The sequence below is a fragment of the Hippoglossus hippoglossus genome, chromosome 11 (assembly GCF_009819705.1).
Source record: "Hippoglossus hippoglossus isolate fHipHip1 chromosome 11, fHipHip1.pri, whole genome shotgun sequence".
NCBI classification, from domain to species: domain Eukaryota; kingdom Metazoa; phylum Chordata; class Actinopteri; order Pleuronectiformes; family Pleuronectidae; genus Hippoglossus; species Hippoglossus hippoglossus.
In genome coordinates this window covers 19,798,016-19,811,987 of record NC_047161.1, presented here as the reverse complement: position 1 = coordinate 19,811,987, position 13,972 = coordinate 19,798,016, and the positions used below count along the sequence as shown (strand labels likewise).

Genomic DNA, 13,972 nt, shown 5'->3' with positions numbered 1-13,972 from the left:
AAATGATGAACTTTAACTTTCACACTCACACACAAGGCCCTGCCCGCCCCCCCATGCCCCTGACTGCAGTGTGCCGTGCTGGAGTTTCCTGTGTCCTACCACCACTCTCCTGCTGACCTGCACTCACTTTAACTAATAAATACCAACACTCATCACAAGTTATCAGGACCTGGGGTCTTATTTATAACCGTTGCGTACGCACAAAACGGGACCTGAAACGTGCGTACGCCACTTCTCACGCAAATGTTGGGATTTATAAAAACTAAATTGATGGGAAGATTTGCGTATTTCCACGCAAACTCTGACCCATGCGTGCGGACGTTTTGGAGACGGGAAAGTGGCGGTGCAGACTTGAGGTGATGAGCTGAAGCCAGATTATTGATCCCCTTCATCATTTACATTAAAACCAACAGCTTTAGTTGTGCTCGCGCGACATATCTGTTCCACACGAACCTTTTAATTGAAAAATATATAAAACAACTTACAGCAAATTACGTTCAGATTCCTTTAAACAGCGGAGTTACAGAGCCAAGTCATTAATAGGTTTTAATAATATCTTCTAACACTGTGCATGTATTAAATCACTGCAGTGAACGGGACTGTGCCATCAGGCGCACAGAGGCACAGAGCGCACTGGAGATCACTTACAAGAAATGAAGAAACTTTCCAAATAATATCCCAGAGTGGAGGTTAGGATCCACTGATGTGAGGGAATCGGTCCGGTTGCTCTAAATAAATAAATACTGCCGTGACACTGGTGCTTGATTCTGCGTGATGGATGCACGCGAATGGAAGGATGAGGAGGAAGCGAGGGTTCAGTGATGTCTGATCAGCTGATATACAGTAGAGTCTATTGATCTGTGATCTTTGTGCTGAACTAAGTCCAGTATCACACAGATCGACCAACAAAATCGAACCATCCCAGTACAAACACAAGCATATAATAATAATTCTGTTAAATTCTATAGATTGAGGACATCGCAGCTGTCTCTGAATTTAATAATCCTGCAGTTTTGGATGATTAAAATATGAACAGAGGATACAACCGGCTGTGGCTGAGGGGGTAGAGTGTTTGTCCTCCACCCAGAAGGTCGGTGGTTCAATCCTCAGTCTTCCCCATCTGCATGTTGAATACGTTTGACTCGCTCCAGAGTTTAGGAGGCTGCATTTAAAAATGTTGTGCTCAGTACAACGCAAGATGTGATGCTCACAGTCAGGACTCAGTGTTAAAGTGACCGAGAATCCACATTCATGATCCGACACCATCGATTAATAACTAAATACATGATCGTAAGTTTGTCACCTAAATCCTAACCATTACAATAAAAACCAAACCAAATGAACGTGAACCAGTTCATTTTCATCTCTTTCAACTTTGTACTAGTTCTTTGTAAGTGTGAACTGGCTCAACACTGGTTATACGCTGTTTTGGATTTGTATCAGCAGATAAATAATTAATCAGTGTAGACTGATATTTGTGAAACACAACTTTCCAGACACAATTCAGCGTTGGCTCTGTGTCTGTCTGCTTTGAGAATAGTTTGTGCCCAAAGCCTCTTTGATGCTTTGCAGTGTAATGAGAGAAATAATCCAATATTGAGCAGCGAGCGCCTCAGTTCTCAGTGACAATACTGACAGTTAACAGTCTGGTTCTGCTGTGCTCTGTGTTGCAGCCGCTCCTAGGGCAAGAAAACCGGCAACACCCAAAGGTACCCCCGCCAAGAAGGTGAAGAAGAGAAACCCCTGGTCTGAGGATGAGTCCAACTCTGAGAGTGACCTGGAGAACAGCGAGCCGCTCATCCCCAGAGAGACCAAGTCCTTCAGGGCATCAGGTAAGACGGGGCCCTCAGGCGCACCTATCGCTAAATCTAGTGCTGAACTGTGGCAGTTATTTGATATTAACAGAACGTTTATCAGAAACTATATTGATAATCAAATCATCAAAGGATTCTTTTTTGTTTTTCTGCCTGAGAGAATTTGATCTTTTTCCAGGTTACATTCAGAAAGTTAACTAAGCGTGTTTGATGTTTGGGCTGTTGGTCTGAGCCGATCAATCCTAAGACAAAAATGTTTTTCTGCTGTTATAAAAACACACACTTGTCTCTCTTGTGAGGACACTCATTGACATAATGCATTCCCTAACCCCTTACCCTAACCTTAAGCTAATTGGTTAAAACCAAGTCTTAACCCTCATTCAGCCCTTTGAATTGGCCCTCAGAACTATAGAAAGACATGCTCATGCTCATGCACAAACACACACCCACACACAATGGTCCTCACAAAGATATCTGTACACACACAATGCAACTGTGGCTCAGGAGGTAGAATAGGAGGTTGGCGGTTCAATACCAAGCACCTGCCTGTATAAAAAAACAAATTGGAAAGGAAATGGTGTATTTCCTCTGTTCATTCATTGCATATTTCTTCTTGCATATATCTGCTTTATCATCTGTCAGTCTCTCTATCATTCATCTGTGTCTCCGTCAAACAAAATATGAAACACACATGAGTGTTTCTTGACTACCATGAACTCACACTGAAGTTTATCTCCACTTGCTCCTTCATTCACTGTCACTACACCACCAAATGTGGATGAATCCATGACTGAAAATAATCCCCAACAAATGCAGCGTTCCTCCCTGTTAGAATACGAAGTCAGTCGGCTTTGGTTACCTCAGGCTGATTATCCTCTGCCGGCTTCAAGTGTCTGAGTGTCGTCTGATGCAACCCAGCTGAAACTAATGCTTGTATGAGGCAGTGGAACCCTCTGCAGTAAAACCGTGGTGTGACGCACACTCTGCTGTTTGTCTTTCAGCCTCCAAGCCAAAATACACGTTTGACTTCTCGGAGGAGGAGGAGGCAGAGGAAGAGGAGAACGGAGACGACAATGTGGCTTCTTCTCCGGTGAGGTCATTTAAAGATACCTTCCCTTCGTCTGACACCAAGGAACGCTTCGACGACAATAATGAGGAAGAGGACGATGAGGATGAAGACTCCTACCCTCCTCCCGAAAAAACGACCACGTAAGAAAATCATTTACAAGTGAGACGGGACTGGAGACAATGTGTTGACATGGAGACTGGCAGTTGGATTGCACTGTTACATGTGCTTCAGTAATCTCTATGACGCTGGTTTACGTCCAGCCTGACATCTTTGTTGTACGTCGGCCTCCCTCTCTCCCCTCACATCCTGTCCCCTCCCCACTGTCTGTTCATTATTAAGGCTTCTTTTGGTATGTTTGTTTTTGAAGGTCTGCACCTGTAGCTGAAAAGAAAGAGACAACCAGCATCTTCTCCTCCAAGTCGACCTTCTCTGAAAAAAGCAATGACAGTGGTGAGTAGAAGCTCTGTTTCTGTGTGCAGTCATACTCCCCTTCTGTGGAACATGCAGAGTGAATCCAATCATTTAACACCGTTTCATTATTAGGAACAGCAGATTAATAAACTAATCTTCAACTTATTTTGGCTTTAAATTATAAATTAATTTTTATTCATATTTAATTCGGTTTTCTATTCAACTTTTGTTGTACAGACAATTTAAATAGTGTGGACTTTTCTTTTGAACCAAAGCTTGGGGGCACTGTCTGAGGGACTCGCTAGAAACAGACTTGAAAACACGCAAGCCTAGCTACATCAATGCTACAAACAACCCATAATGCAATACTAGAAATTAAGTTACACTGGTTTTGAAAAATGGCTCAAAGTGGCTTCTATGCCGACACTCTACTATAAAGGCCCTGGTTGATGGAGTTCTGCTGGGACGTCATTTTTCTGGCAGGTTCTCTGATCTCTACAGAACAAACTCTGACACGTTGACCGTCAGTTTCTTGGTCTCCCTGACCAAGGTCCTTTTTTTCCTACTTATTGAGTTTGACTGGACAGTTAACTCTCTGGAGAGTCCTGGTGGTTCCAGACAGATCACTGTGCCCCCGAGATATAAATGAGCGAGTGTCCAAAATCATTTTCACTGTTATTATGGGTCTTTGTTGGTTGATGAACGAAAGTCGCATTTTTATCCAGTTTAAAGTAGACACAGGGTGTGAATATTTCCTGAAACCACTAGTGCCTCTTTTACACCAAAGTAAGTGGGTATATGCAGTTTTATTTTTTTGTATGTGGATAAAGCTGCCAAGAAGGTGATTGACTCCTTTCCCATTATCATTAGAGGAGTTTACCTTTCTGTTCTCCGATGTCACAGACGTACAGAAAACTGAGGCGCTCGCTCACCTCGCTGTCTCGACAAATAAGTGTGTTCACCCCGGTGTCACCCTTGTTTCCATCAGTGCCGATCGGAGCCGTAGCCGATAAGAAACTGTGTCTTCTGCAGAATCCCAGACACAGGAGTAATTACACATTATAAACATTCCCATAGCAGAAAAAAGCCAGATGTTACTTGGTTTTTTGACCAGTGGGAAAGAGACTTATGTGGGTAAAATACAAGTTCATTTTCAGGTAGCACTTACGGGATTAGATAGAAACATGTTTCAATATGACACAAAAGTAAACATTTTCAATTCCGTTTGAAATAAAACAAATTAAATGTAGTGACATATTCTAACTTGTAGTAAAGTGTTAACAAAAACCAGTGGCTGCATCTTCTGGCACTAAACCATGCAGCCATTTAAGAAACCTGTCACGCAATAAGTTGTGACTGTTTCAGGACAACAGCAGCATCTGTAATGAAGCCACAGTTACGTAAATGTTATGTAATAAATCCAAGTCAAAGCAGATGTAAGGGGGGAGCATCAAGTCTGCAGAGCATCACTGGCCATGATAAGAAAGTGCAATTAATGAATGGCTTCGTTAAGTTGTCTTGTGTCTGCGTTTTGTAGATCGGTCCAAGTCAGACAGTGAAGACGACGACGACAACGGCCCCGTGTTCTCAACCTACTCCAGCAGCTCTGCCTTTGACAAACTACTGCCGTCAAAGAAAGGTAATGTTGACTGACGTCCAGCAGAGGGAGCTCTAATGCAGCATCACAGCTGCTGCACAGTGACACCAGAAAGAGATGACTGACATGTTCATCAGTTCACTGACACTCAGAGTGGAAATGGAAAGTCCATTTTTATGTACATAGTGATATTAATATAATGAACAAAATAGAAATGGTGAGGAGAAAATCTGCCAGCATATAGGTGCTTGAAGTGAAGTGGTCAAGGCCTGTGTTGGAATGATTTAATGAGCAGCTTGTTGTTTGTGATTTACAGCAGCTAAGAAACCTTCCGATGCAGCTCCCAAACCTAAGAAGTCACCAGCACCAAAAGCAAAGAAGCCAGATAAATCCATATGGGACTCTGACTCGGACACTGGGTCCAAAAAGCCAGCACCAGCACCAGCTTCAGCTCTCAAAGGTACACCGAAGATTTGACCATTATCACAGAAAATAGATGTTTATCCTTGTGAGTTTTTGGTCACGTTTTGTCCTGGTTGGTTGACTCTTTGCAGGTAAAGGTCGAGGGAGGAAGAGGAAGGGCTCTGCCTCTGAAGACGAGTACAATCCAATGAAGAAAATGAACAAACCTGCCAGCAGAGTGAGTCTCTCCCTGTGTTTATAGATGCAGCGTGGAGCTTTGACCTGTGTGCTACTATGTGTATGCATGTACAGACATTTTTAGCTGTTTTTACATTAACAGGGACTGTCAGATACTGTAGGTCTTAATCTTCTTTCATTAGAATAAATATATAAATACCCGAAGCTGCCAATATAATGTTAAATAGTTTTTTCATCTATTATTTAAGAATATTCACCCAAAATGATTTCAGATCTTTTAATAATGACTGTAGTTCATATGAAATAAAACGACACAAATTACAATAACACAAATGCAGATACTTGGCAAAACTGCTTCGTCTGGTTTGGGCCTCTTGGCCAAATGCAAACAGTGTTTTAAGTCACTAAAACAGAGATTTTTACAAACGCCTTCTGAAGTGCAGATTTGCTTAAATACTGTGGTTCCTGTGTATCCATGTGTACAGGAAACAATGACATTTGACAGCTCAATTCATGCATGTCCACTGTTTTTTTTACATTGTCGGTTATTTATCAGTTTTACGTTTGATTAGCACTGGTAGGTCTAATTACAAGTTAATAGCTAAATTCAGCATAACTGCTCCACATCAGTGACATTCTCAGACGTTGGCCTCATTGAACATTGGACCACAATGTTCCTCTCTGGTATGCGATGGATTGTTGTTGTAGACTTTATTGGCTTCAGTTGGACTGGAATGCATGTTTTAGCATTTTAAGTCATTTTTGTGTTCTTATTGGGACAGAGATATATTTTTTTTTTTAACCCAAGGGGGAAATATCTGTTCAACAAATGTCTGCATTAGCGTAGACAAGGCCTAAGACCATTGGTTCACCTTGGAAAACTGCAGCTAATCTGAAGGAGCAGTATAAGGGTTCCTGGGATTTACATCTATTGAATCAATAATTATATGATTAACATACACACAAGCAAAATTATCAATCTGATTACAAATTCAATGTAGACTTCCGTTACCCGACATTTCATGTTGGTCCATTCCTCAGACACATTTGGCCAGAAAGTTAGTGGTCAAATGTTCTTTACCTTTTTCATTTCATCCTACTGTCCCACCAAAGTTCAGAATAAAATATTGTAATTTTCCTCAACTACATTTATTTGACATTAAAAGATATGTGATCAGTTTACAAAATATGATTTAATAGTTATAAAGTACCCACAAGTATATGAAATAGTAAAACTATCTCTGATACAACAATAAAATGCATTCAAACACAAGTAATTATAATCTGATGATTAAATACATGATAGTATTACACTCGCATTATTTACAGTATTTTTTACATTTGATTCTTTGATCAATCTTGTAAATTGAAATGTAGGTTATATTTTCAATGGTAACTCTAATACCTCCTCAGTCTTCGCAGAAACCCCAGAAACCTCCATCTGATGATGAGGAGGACGAGGACGACAACGACAACAGCCTGAGTGCGATGAGTGCGATGAGTGCGCCATCCCGTGATCGGCCAGGTCGGGCCAAGAAAGAAGTGAAGTACTTCCACGAGTCGGACATCGGGGAAGATGACGAGGACGACAACATGTTCGATTAAAGCAAACTTCAGTTACATTCAAAACCCACTCCTCCTTCTGTGCTACCACAGACTTTTGTACATTTCCTGTTTCATTTTATTTACATTAATGGTGATGTTTAATGATTTTTATTGTGTCTGTGTTTTACACTTTTTATTATACATATACAGGTTTCTTTTTTATGCTCATTGAAATGTTCTGTATTTGTCCCAAGTGGCTTTTAGATGTGTAGGACGCTGTGCTTCAGCACATTTTAATTGTTAAAATACTATGTAACTTTTTGAACATGAAGTTGAAAGTAAACAATGAAATGTCATGTTTGTTCTGGCCTGATTCTTTTATTCATCACCTGTTGCAAATAGAAGGGCTCACTTTCATTCTTATATACACGTTGTGCTTGGTGCTCAAGTGGGTAAGTGGTGAACACACTGCTGCTAGGCAATGACAACATGGATGCTAATATTAACATTACAAATTAGCGTCTGGACAACAAGCTAGAAAGCGGATAACATATCAGAGAGAAATAATGGTAGAGGTAAAAGATGAGGCCATTAGGAATATCAACAAATGTTCAAGTGTATATAATTCAGAAGGGAAAATACACAACTAAAAATACAATATATAAACTCCCCATTCAAACGGCTTTTGAAGATAATACCCTAAATTCATGATAGATTGAGTTACCATGGTAACTCCTGTTTCCAGTACATTTCCCACTTTGGTAATACAAGGTCTCTTTTTATTTTTTGAAGGAAAAAGGCAACTATCTGTGATAGCTTTCGTCTTTAATATATTACTTCTCCATTCTGGGCTGCTAAACAAATTAAAATGCCCTCTGTGTATTGTGAAAGTTTGAAACTTAAACCTCCTGAAATCATCACATTTTGTTGCTGCGATGAATGAATGAAGCAGCAGACATGTTATTGTATCTCTGGATCGGCTGATGTTGCCTATGATTGGCTGTTTGTCACCCCACCTCTCACACATGCTCATGGTGGGAAACCCAGAGTTAATTTAGTTGGAGAACTAGTGAAGCTCCAAACCTCAAACTGCCCGAGTGAGCCAAACATGAACGTACGTATTGTGTAACTCGTGAAATCTAACACAAATATTTATAGAAATGAGAGGATGAAGTGAACCTGTGTTATTGTCAGCCAGGTGTCAAGACATTTACATCAATTCAACTTAAAGGAGCAATTAATTCACTCAATACTTTTTAAAAACATCTTATGTTGGTGCAAGTCAAATTTCAAAATTATTTAATAATCATGTTTTATTCTACGACATCCAATTTGTAGACAAGTAGACAACCCATTTGTGATTTATTCAAGCTTTTACATGTCTGAAAGGAAAAAAGACAGCAGTGACCGAATACAACTACAGAGGTTGTCAAGGACATTAGGTAATGAGGGTTGTCCACTCCTGTTAAAACTCAGGGAAGCGGTTTGATCCCAGTTTACCCCATTTCACATGCTGAAGTGTCCTTGGGCAAAGTCTTTGAATATTTAAATCCAGACCATTTTCCATCTCATTACGCTGAACATGACAACGAATCTACTCACCACTCCCATTTATAGTCCCGTGTTTATACTCGCGTTCAATCAGGAGGACTTTCACTTTCCGCTCACAGTTCTTACCTCTACCAATCAGCTGAGTGTTCACTGTAATCCAATCAGAATTTCCCATTGTCTCAATCAGACAATCACGCCGTCGCCGCCAAATTTCATATCTGTTCTCCACTCTGTTGCTGTCAGCCGTCACTCCCTGCGACCCTCCTCCTCCCCCACAACCTCCAGTCTCCATATCCAACGTCCTGACTGAGTCCACTCATCAGCCCATTCATTCTATACATCCTTTAACCCCCACCTGTGTCTAGACCCCTGAACTAACTCTCTGTAAGTGATTCAAGGGAACAAAGTATGTGCTGACCTACAATCAGATTATTCATTTCTCAAGGTTAACATGTAAGTAAACGCTGATATTACATATCCACCAAACACAGAGAAACAATTAGTCCTGTTGCCGGTGTAGCTTGTTAACTGTGCTGCTTGACGATGCAGGTCTATGTGGGGTTTCAGAACCTTTTCACTGTAAATAGCAGCTTTATTGCTACACTTGAGAACAAGGCTGTTGGTACACAGAGCTGAAGCAAATTATAAAGCATATCCATGATCCAATGGCAAATGAATGCCTTTGATTTTGCACTTTTAATGGGCTTATTGTGCCACTAAGACCAAGCTCTGGTGTGTATGAATAGCAACAGCTAAGTAGTTCATTTTGTATAACCATTCTATTTTGTAGCATCGCACAATGTATTCATTTAGCTGCTGGAGCTACTGCATATTCCAAAGAACACTAGACATTCACTGTATGTCAGGATTCATAACCTGCATGGTTTAAAGAACACACACCTGTATTTTTAAAATAAATATATTTTATTACTTTGCCAGGACAGTTCATGGTAAAGTTAAACAGTATATGAACATAAAAAGCATATGTTAATGTACAAACAGAGACAATATTTAAAATGGAGAAACAGATCGGAGCGCAAACCTCAGAGCAGCTACTGGGGTCGAGTTCACCCCATGGAGCCGGCAGCAGGGGCCGATGGGATCGATCCCCATCAGTCCGTGCCCCTGCCACCCTCTCGCGCTCAGTGTGATGTGATCATTATGTCTCATATTAACACGACTATACAACACTGCATATGACTGGTGGTGAGGTCCTCTGTAAGAGATGGAAAAAAGGCGACTATGGAGAGTTTATGATGTCGGCCAAAAACACCTTCAAGATGGACAACAACAGAGCTACTGTTAATGACTGATACTGGTTCACAGTCTAGTGTTCTGGCTCCTGGTTTCGTCTAGGGTTGGACTGGTATGTGAGACTGAGATACAGGGTCTTTGTAACACTACTGCCATGTGTTTGTGTTAATGTAGAACTGGTCGGACCAGTAGGAAAAACTTCACAACAGCCTTCTACCTGTAATTTGACTCAAATGTTGAGGATATCTGATACTTGGCGTCGTCAAGTGTCAACAAACTGACGGCTCAATGGCTGCAAAGCATTTCGTGGTTACATTGAAACAAAATATGAAGTATAATTCAGTCAGTGACACTAAAAATAGCTCACTGAGGTTTGGTGTTACGACAGGGCTGACAGTAGGGCAGCCATCTTGAAATGATGTGGGAAAGCTGCAAAGACAGAAAAACTGGAAGTTGTCCTGGTCTTCCCAGGGTCCCACCTTCATCATACTGTAGCAGACCAGGGAGCAGAGTATCTGTAATTTGCAGGCATTCAAAACCTCCTATTTAAAGGGACAAGTCAACCTTCAGCTAAAGAGGATAAATGGTCCCCTTGTGTTTCCAACTAACATGTTAGCACATCCAGCTAACATAAGCTGTTTTCAGACATGACCTCCAGGTAAAAGCCGGAGAATTGTGGAGTTTACCCAGAGTCTGCCTTTCACACATGCACAGCACAGCGGGAGGTTTTCTGCACAGATCCGTTTACAACAAGAGGTCAGTAGAATGTCTCACTCGGACATTTGCGTTCACACATGCACCTCCTCCGGAGGAAATACGGAGGAGCTGTGGAGTCCAGTGCATGTCTGAAAGCAGCTGTAGAGTGACATTCATTTGGAGTCATGTTTCTGTTGCTCTCTTCTTTTTGTTGTGTTGTTAGATTGGTGCCTGATGCAAGGCGGGGGATGTCCAGTTAGCGGCAGTCCCACCTGCAGATGCAAGTGAGGACATTAACAGCAGTGAGACTGAAGGTCAACTGTTAAGTTGCAAGACAATAAACCAAAGCAAAGTGTTTATAGAGGCTGTACAGCTTCATAGAACGGTCGAGTTGGGTGATTATTCTTATTGGGGTTTTCAGAAAAAGTGACACCTTTGACACACTACACACAGTACACCATTAGAATGGTCTGTTATAGTATAAAGATATGTAGTAGTGCAGCGTTGATATATTCCCTGGTGGAGGGCAGTTGTTTGCTGTGTGACACTCTGAAGGGTGATTTTCCCCTGGACTTGTATATTATTGGCAGATGCTAATAACTGTAGCTGATTAAGTCAAATCCTGTTGGTTTTTCAAAGCACTTATTCACATACCCAGTCAAGCCCTAGTTCATATGTTGACCTGTCAACCAAATAGCTGTCGACTGATTGGGTTTGATTGATTGACGACAGCTGATTGGCTTCCTGGCGGAGGGTGGGGAGTGGAGCAGCTCTGTTGTTTGACATGGAACAGGAACAGAACATATCAACGACATCAGGTGCTGAGGTGACTTGGTTGTCCATTTCTTCCACTCATGGGTTTCTCTCTCGTATTTGTCGCAAATTGTACGTGTGTGTGTGGTGGAGTGTGACCGGGATGCCCAGGTCAGCCCACCAAGTTCCAGTTACTCCTCCTTTTGAAGTGTTTTACATTATTTAGATGTGATTCCATGATCCCAAGGGCAAATGACGGAGCGTCTTTTCCACAGAGCTGCCAAATGAAATGCAAAGCACACACCATTTATGTAACATCTCTGCAGTGAGCTAGATAGTAAAGTATTACAGTTACGTCGGTACAACATTCAACAGAAACAAACAAGATGTAATTCAGCATTGTGAAGTTGTTTCCTAAAGGAACAGATAACGGCTCCTGCTGTGTCCGGGCGCCCGAGGGCACGCCAGACGCGTCAGGGGTGGATGTGGACATTCTTCGGCTGTGAAGGTTTTCCAGCTTCATAAAAGGAAAAGAAATAAAAATAAAATAAGAACACCTTGACGCCCCTCCCTTCATCTCTCACCAGGAGAGGAAGACAGAAAATCAAGGGAGAGCATTTCCTATGTCACATTGAGATAGAAGTAATTATTCCTTAACACTGCATATCATTCTTCTGACAGACTCCATGACATTATTCACATTCAAACACGCGAAAAACAAAACAAAAAAACCCCTAAAACAGCTCTGGTTTCCCTTATGATATGTATTTCTGGGCAGGGATGGAATGCAGATGGGTTTTTGTTGTGTGCTGCTGAGACCCAGAACCCCCCACTGCCCCGGGGTCTCACTTTTCAGAATGACTCATCTACAACAGTTCCGTGAGGAGCTTATCTCAGCAAATATTCATCCCAGCAAATATTTTGAGACGTCTAGGACATTATGTATGGGAGTGTGTTTGTGCCAACGTAAAATTTGGTTTGGAGCCAGATTCTGAATTTGCATTCGTATTGAAGGAACCGACTGTCATCAAACTTAATAATTCATCTCATCAAGTCCTAAAAAGCTCAGTCATAAAAAAACCTTTAAACATCACAGTGTCACACTGACACATGATAGGTGTCCAGAATCAGTCTGTCATGTACTCCTCCCCATGCTCAATAGATTAATCTCTAGTAATGAGTAAATACAGACCTTTTTGAATAATCATTTTGCACTTTCATTTTCACACGGTAAGTATCACACAACTGTACCTTTTGCTTTAACGCAAAGCATTGCACTAAGGGACAGTTGGCAAAATTTCGTGGACGTGCCATGGAGACAAGCTTTATGGATCCATTGTTGAGTTTTTGGAAGGTTCTATATATAGAGCACAAATTTGACACTGAGAATTTGGGCACTCCAGTAAAATGGCGAAACGTAATTATAGTGCAGTATGGGAGTGGATTTAGACTCACTGGATGAAGACCCTGCGATATGGTTGAAAGCTCCAGAGGAGGTGAGTACGTGTTTTTCATTTTTTTTCCTCTTTACTTAATAAATTCTGATTGCACAACCTCTAAACTGTTGCTTCCGAGGTCGAACATATATGCTAGACTAACAAATTCCCAACTTCCTAATGAATAAGTGCATTTAGCAAAAGGTGTAACTACTCCCTTTAGTCGTAGACGTGGATGAGAAGTCTTACAAGTGGAAACCATGTTCTCTAGTTCAATGACAACAAAGCAAATTCTACCTGTGGACGAGGGAAGGTGTTATGTGGTCGAAAGCGCAAAAACAAGTGAACTTCTTTTGTAAATCAATAATTTCAGATTCAAATTGTGACAAATCCACATCGGTAAATCAATCCTAAAATCAAATGTACATCACCACAGACTCAACACATTCATCTTTCCAAAAAAGCTGATGAATATGAATTGACCGACCAACCAAAACCAATGGCTTGGATTGGTGGATGTCAGCTTGTTTGCATTGTGCCACTGGATTTCGATCTGAAATTTTGTGGCAAGTGTTACATGGAGACTGGAGACTGGAAACTTGGTATAAAGCCTTAAACGAGAAATTGAAAAATTTTGTTGAACCAAAATGAATACCCGCTGGCACAAATTCCTGCTTATTACTTTCACTTATGAAAAAAAAAAACCTGTCCTACTTACTGCATCATTTCTGAGAAGAAGAAACACACCTTTTCTGAAATCCATAGCTGTTTCAATATCCGTGTTCTCCTTACTTTTATGTTTGATACGTGGTTGAACTTTGGCCCTCTGCCGTGGTTGCGGGGGGCCGTTAGCTTTCATACTGCTAAGTTTCAAACATGTTTAAGTGCTACAGTTAGTTTGTCCCCTGTGCTGTTCATGAACAACCACACGGTATCAGCGTGAGCGGAGCCGTGATCCGACCTGCAGGGACAGCAGCATAGAGAGGGATCTGGGTATTAGTGGCTATAATGGAGTTCAGTTCCCATTGTTCGGTGGGATGTGCGACCTCAGCTGTGAAGAAAAGCGGCTTTCTAGGATCATCTTTTAATTTCAGCGGGACTGCCTCATCTGATACACCACACCGCCTACTTCCCGCCAATGAGATTAAGTACTCAGTTGGATCTAATGTCCGAAGAGAAGCTTTCCTCGACTGCATTTCTCAGGGCGGTGCAGGGTCATTTGGGATCGCCTCTTGCATCATTAAAT

The 13,972-nt window shown here is 41.4% G+C and overlaps 1 protein-coding gene across 5 annotated transcripts in view; it reads left to right on the top strand.

Annotated features, from left to right (window-relative positions):
• The window catches only part of top2b (DNA topoisomerase II beta), a 28,470-nt gene extending 21,074 nt beyond the window's left edge, over nucleotides 1-7,396 (top strand). Inside the window, exons 30-36 of one of the 5 annotated variants that reach the window (XM_034599804.1) lie at nucleotides 1,674-1,832; nucleotides 2,816-3,023; nucleotides 3,251-3,333; nucleotides 4,832-4,933; nucleotides 5,208-5,351; nucleotides 5,446-5,531; nucleotides 6,905-7,396. In XM_034599804.1, coding sequence (XP_034455695.1) covers nucleotides 1,674-1,832; nucleotides 2,816-3,023; nucleotides 3,251-3,333; nucleotides 4,832-4,933; nucleotides 5,208-5,351; nucleotides 5,446-5,531; nucleotides 6,905-7,096 — 974 coding nt within the window. In that variant the 3' untranslated portion in view covers nucleotides 7,097-7,396. The other 4 variants (XM_034599807.1, XM_034599805.1, XM_034599806.1 and 1 more) reach the window with 4 other exon arrangements.
• Nucleotides 7,397-13,972: the final 6,576 nt, after the last annotated feature.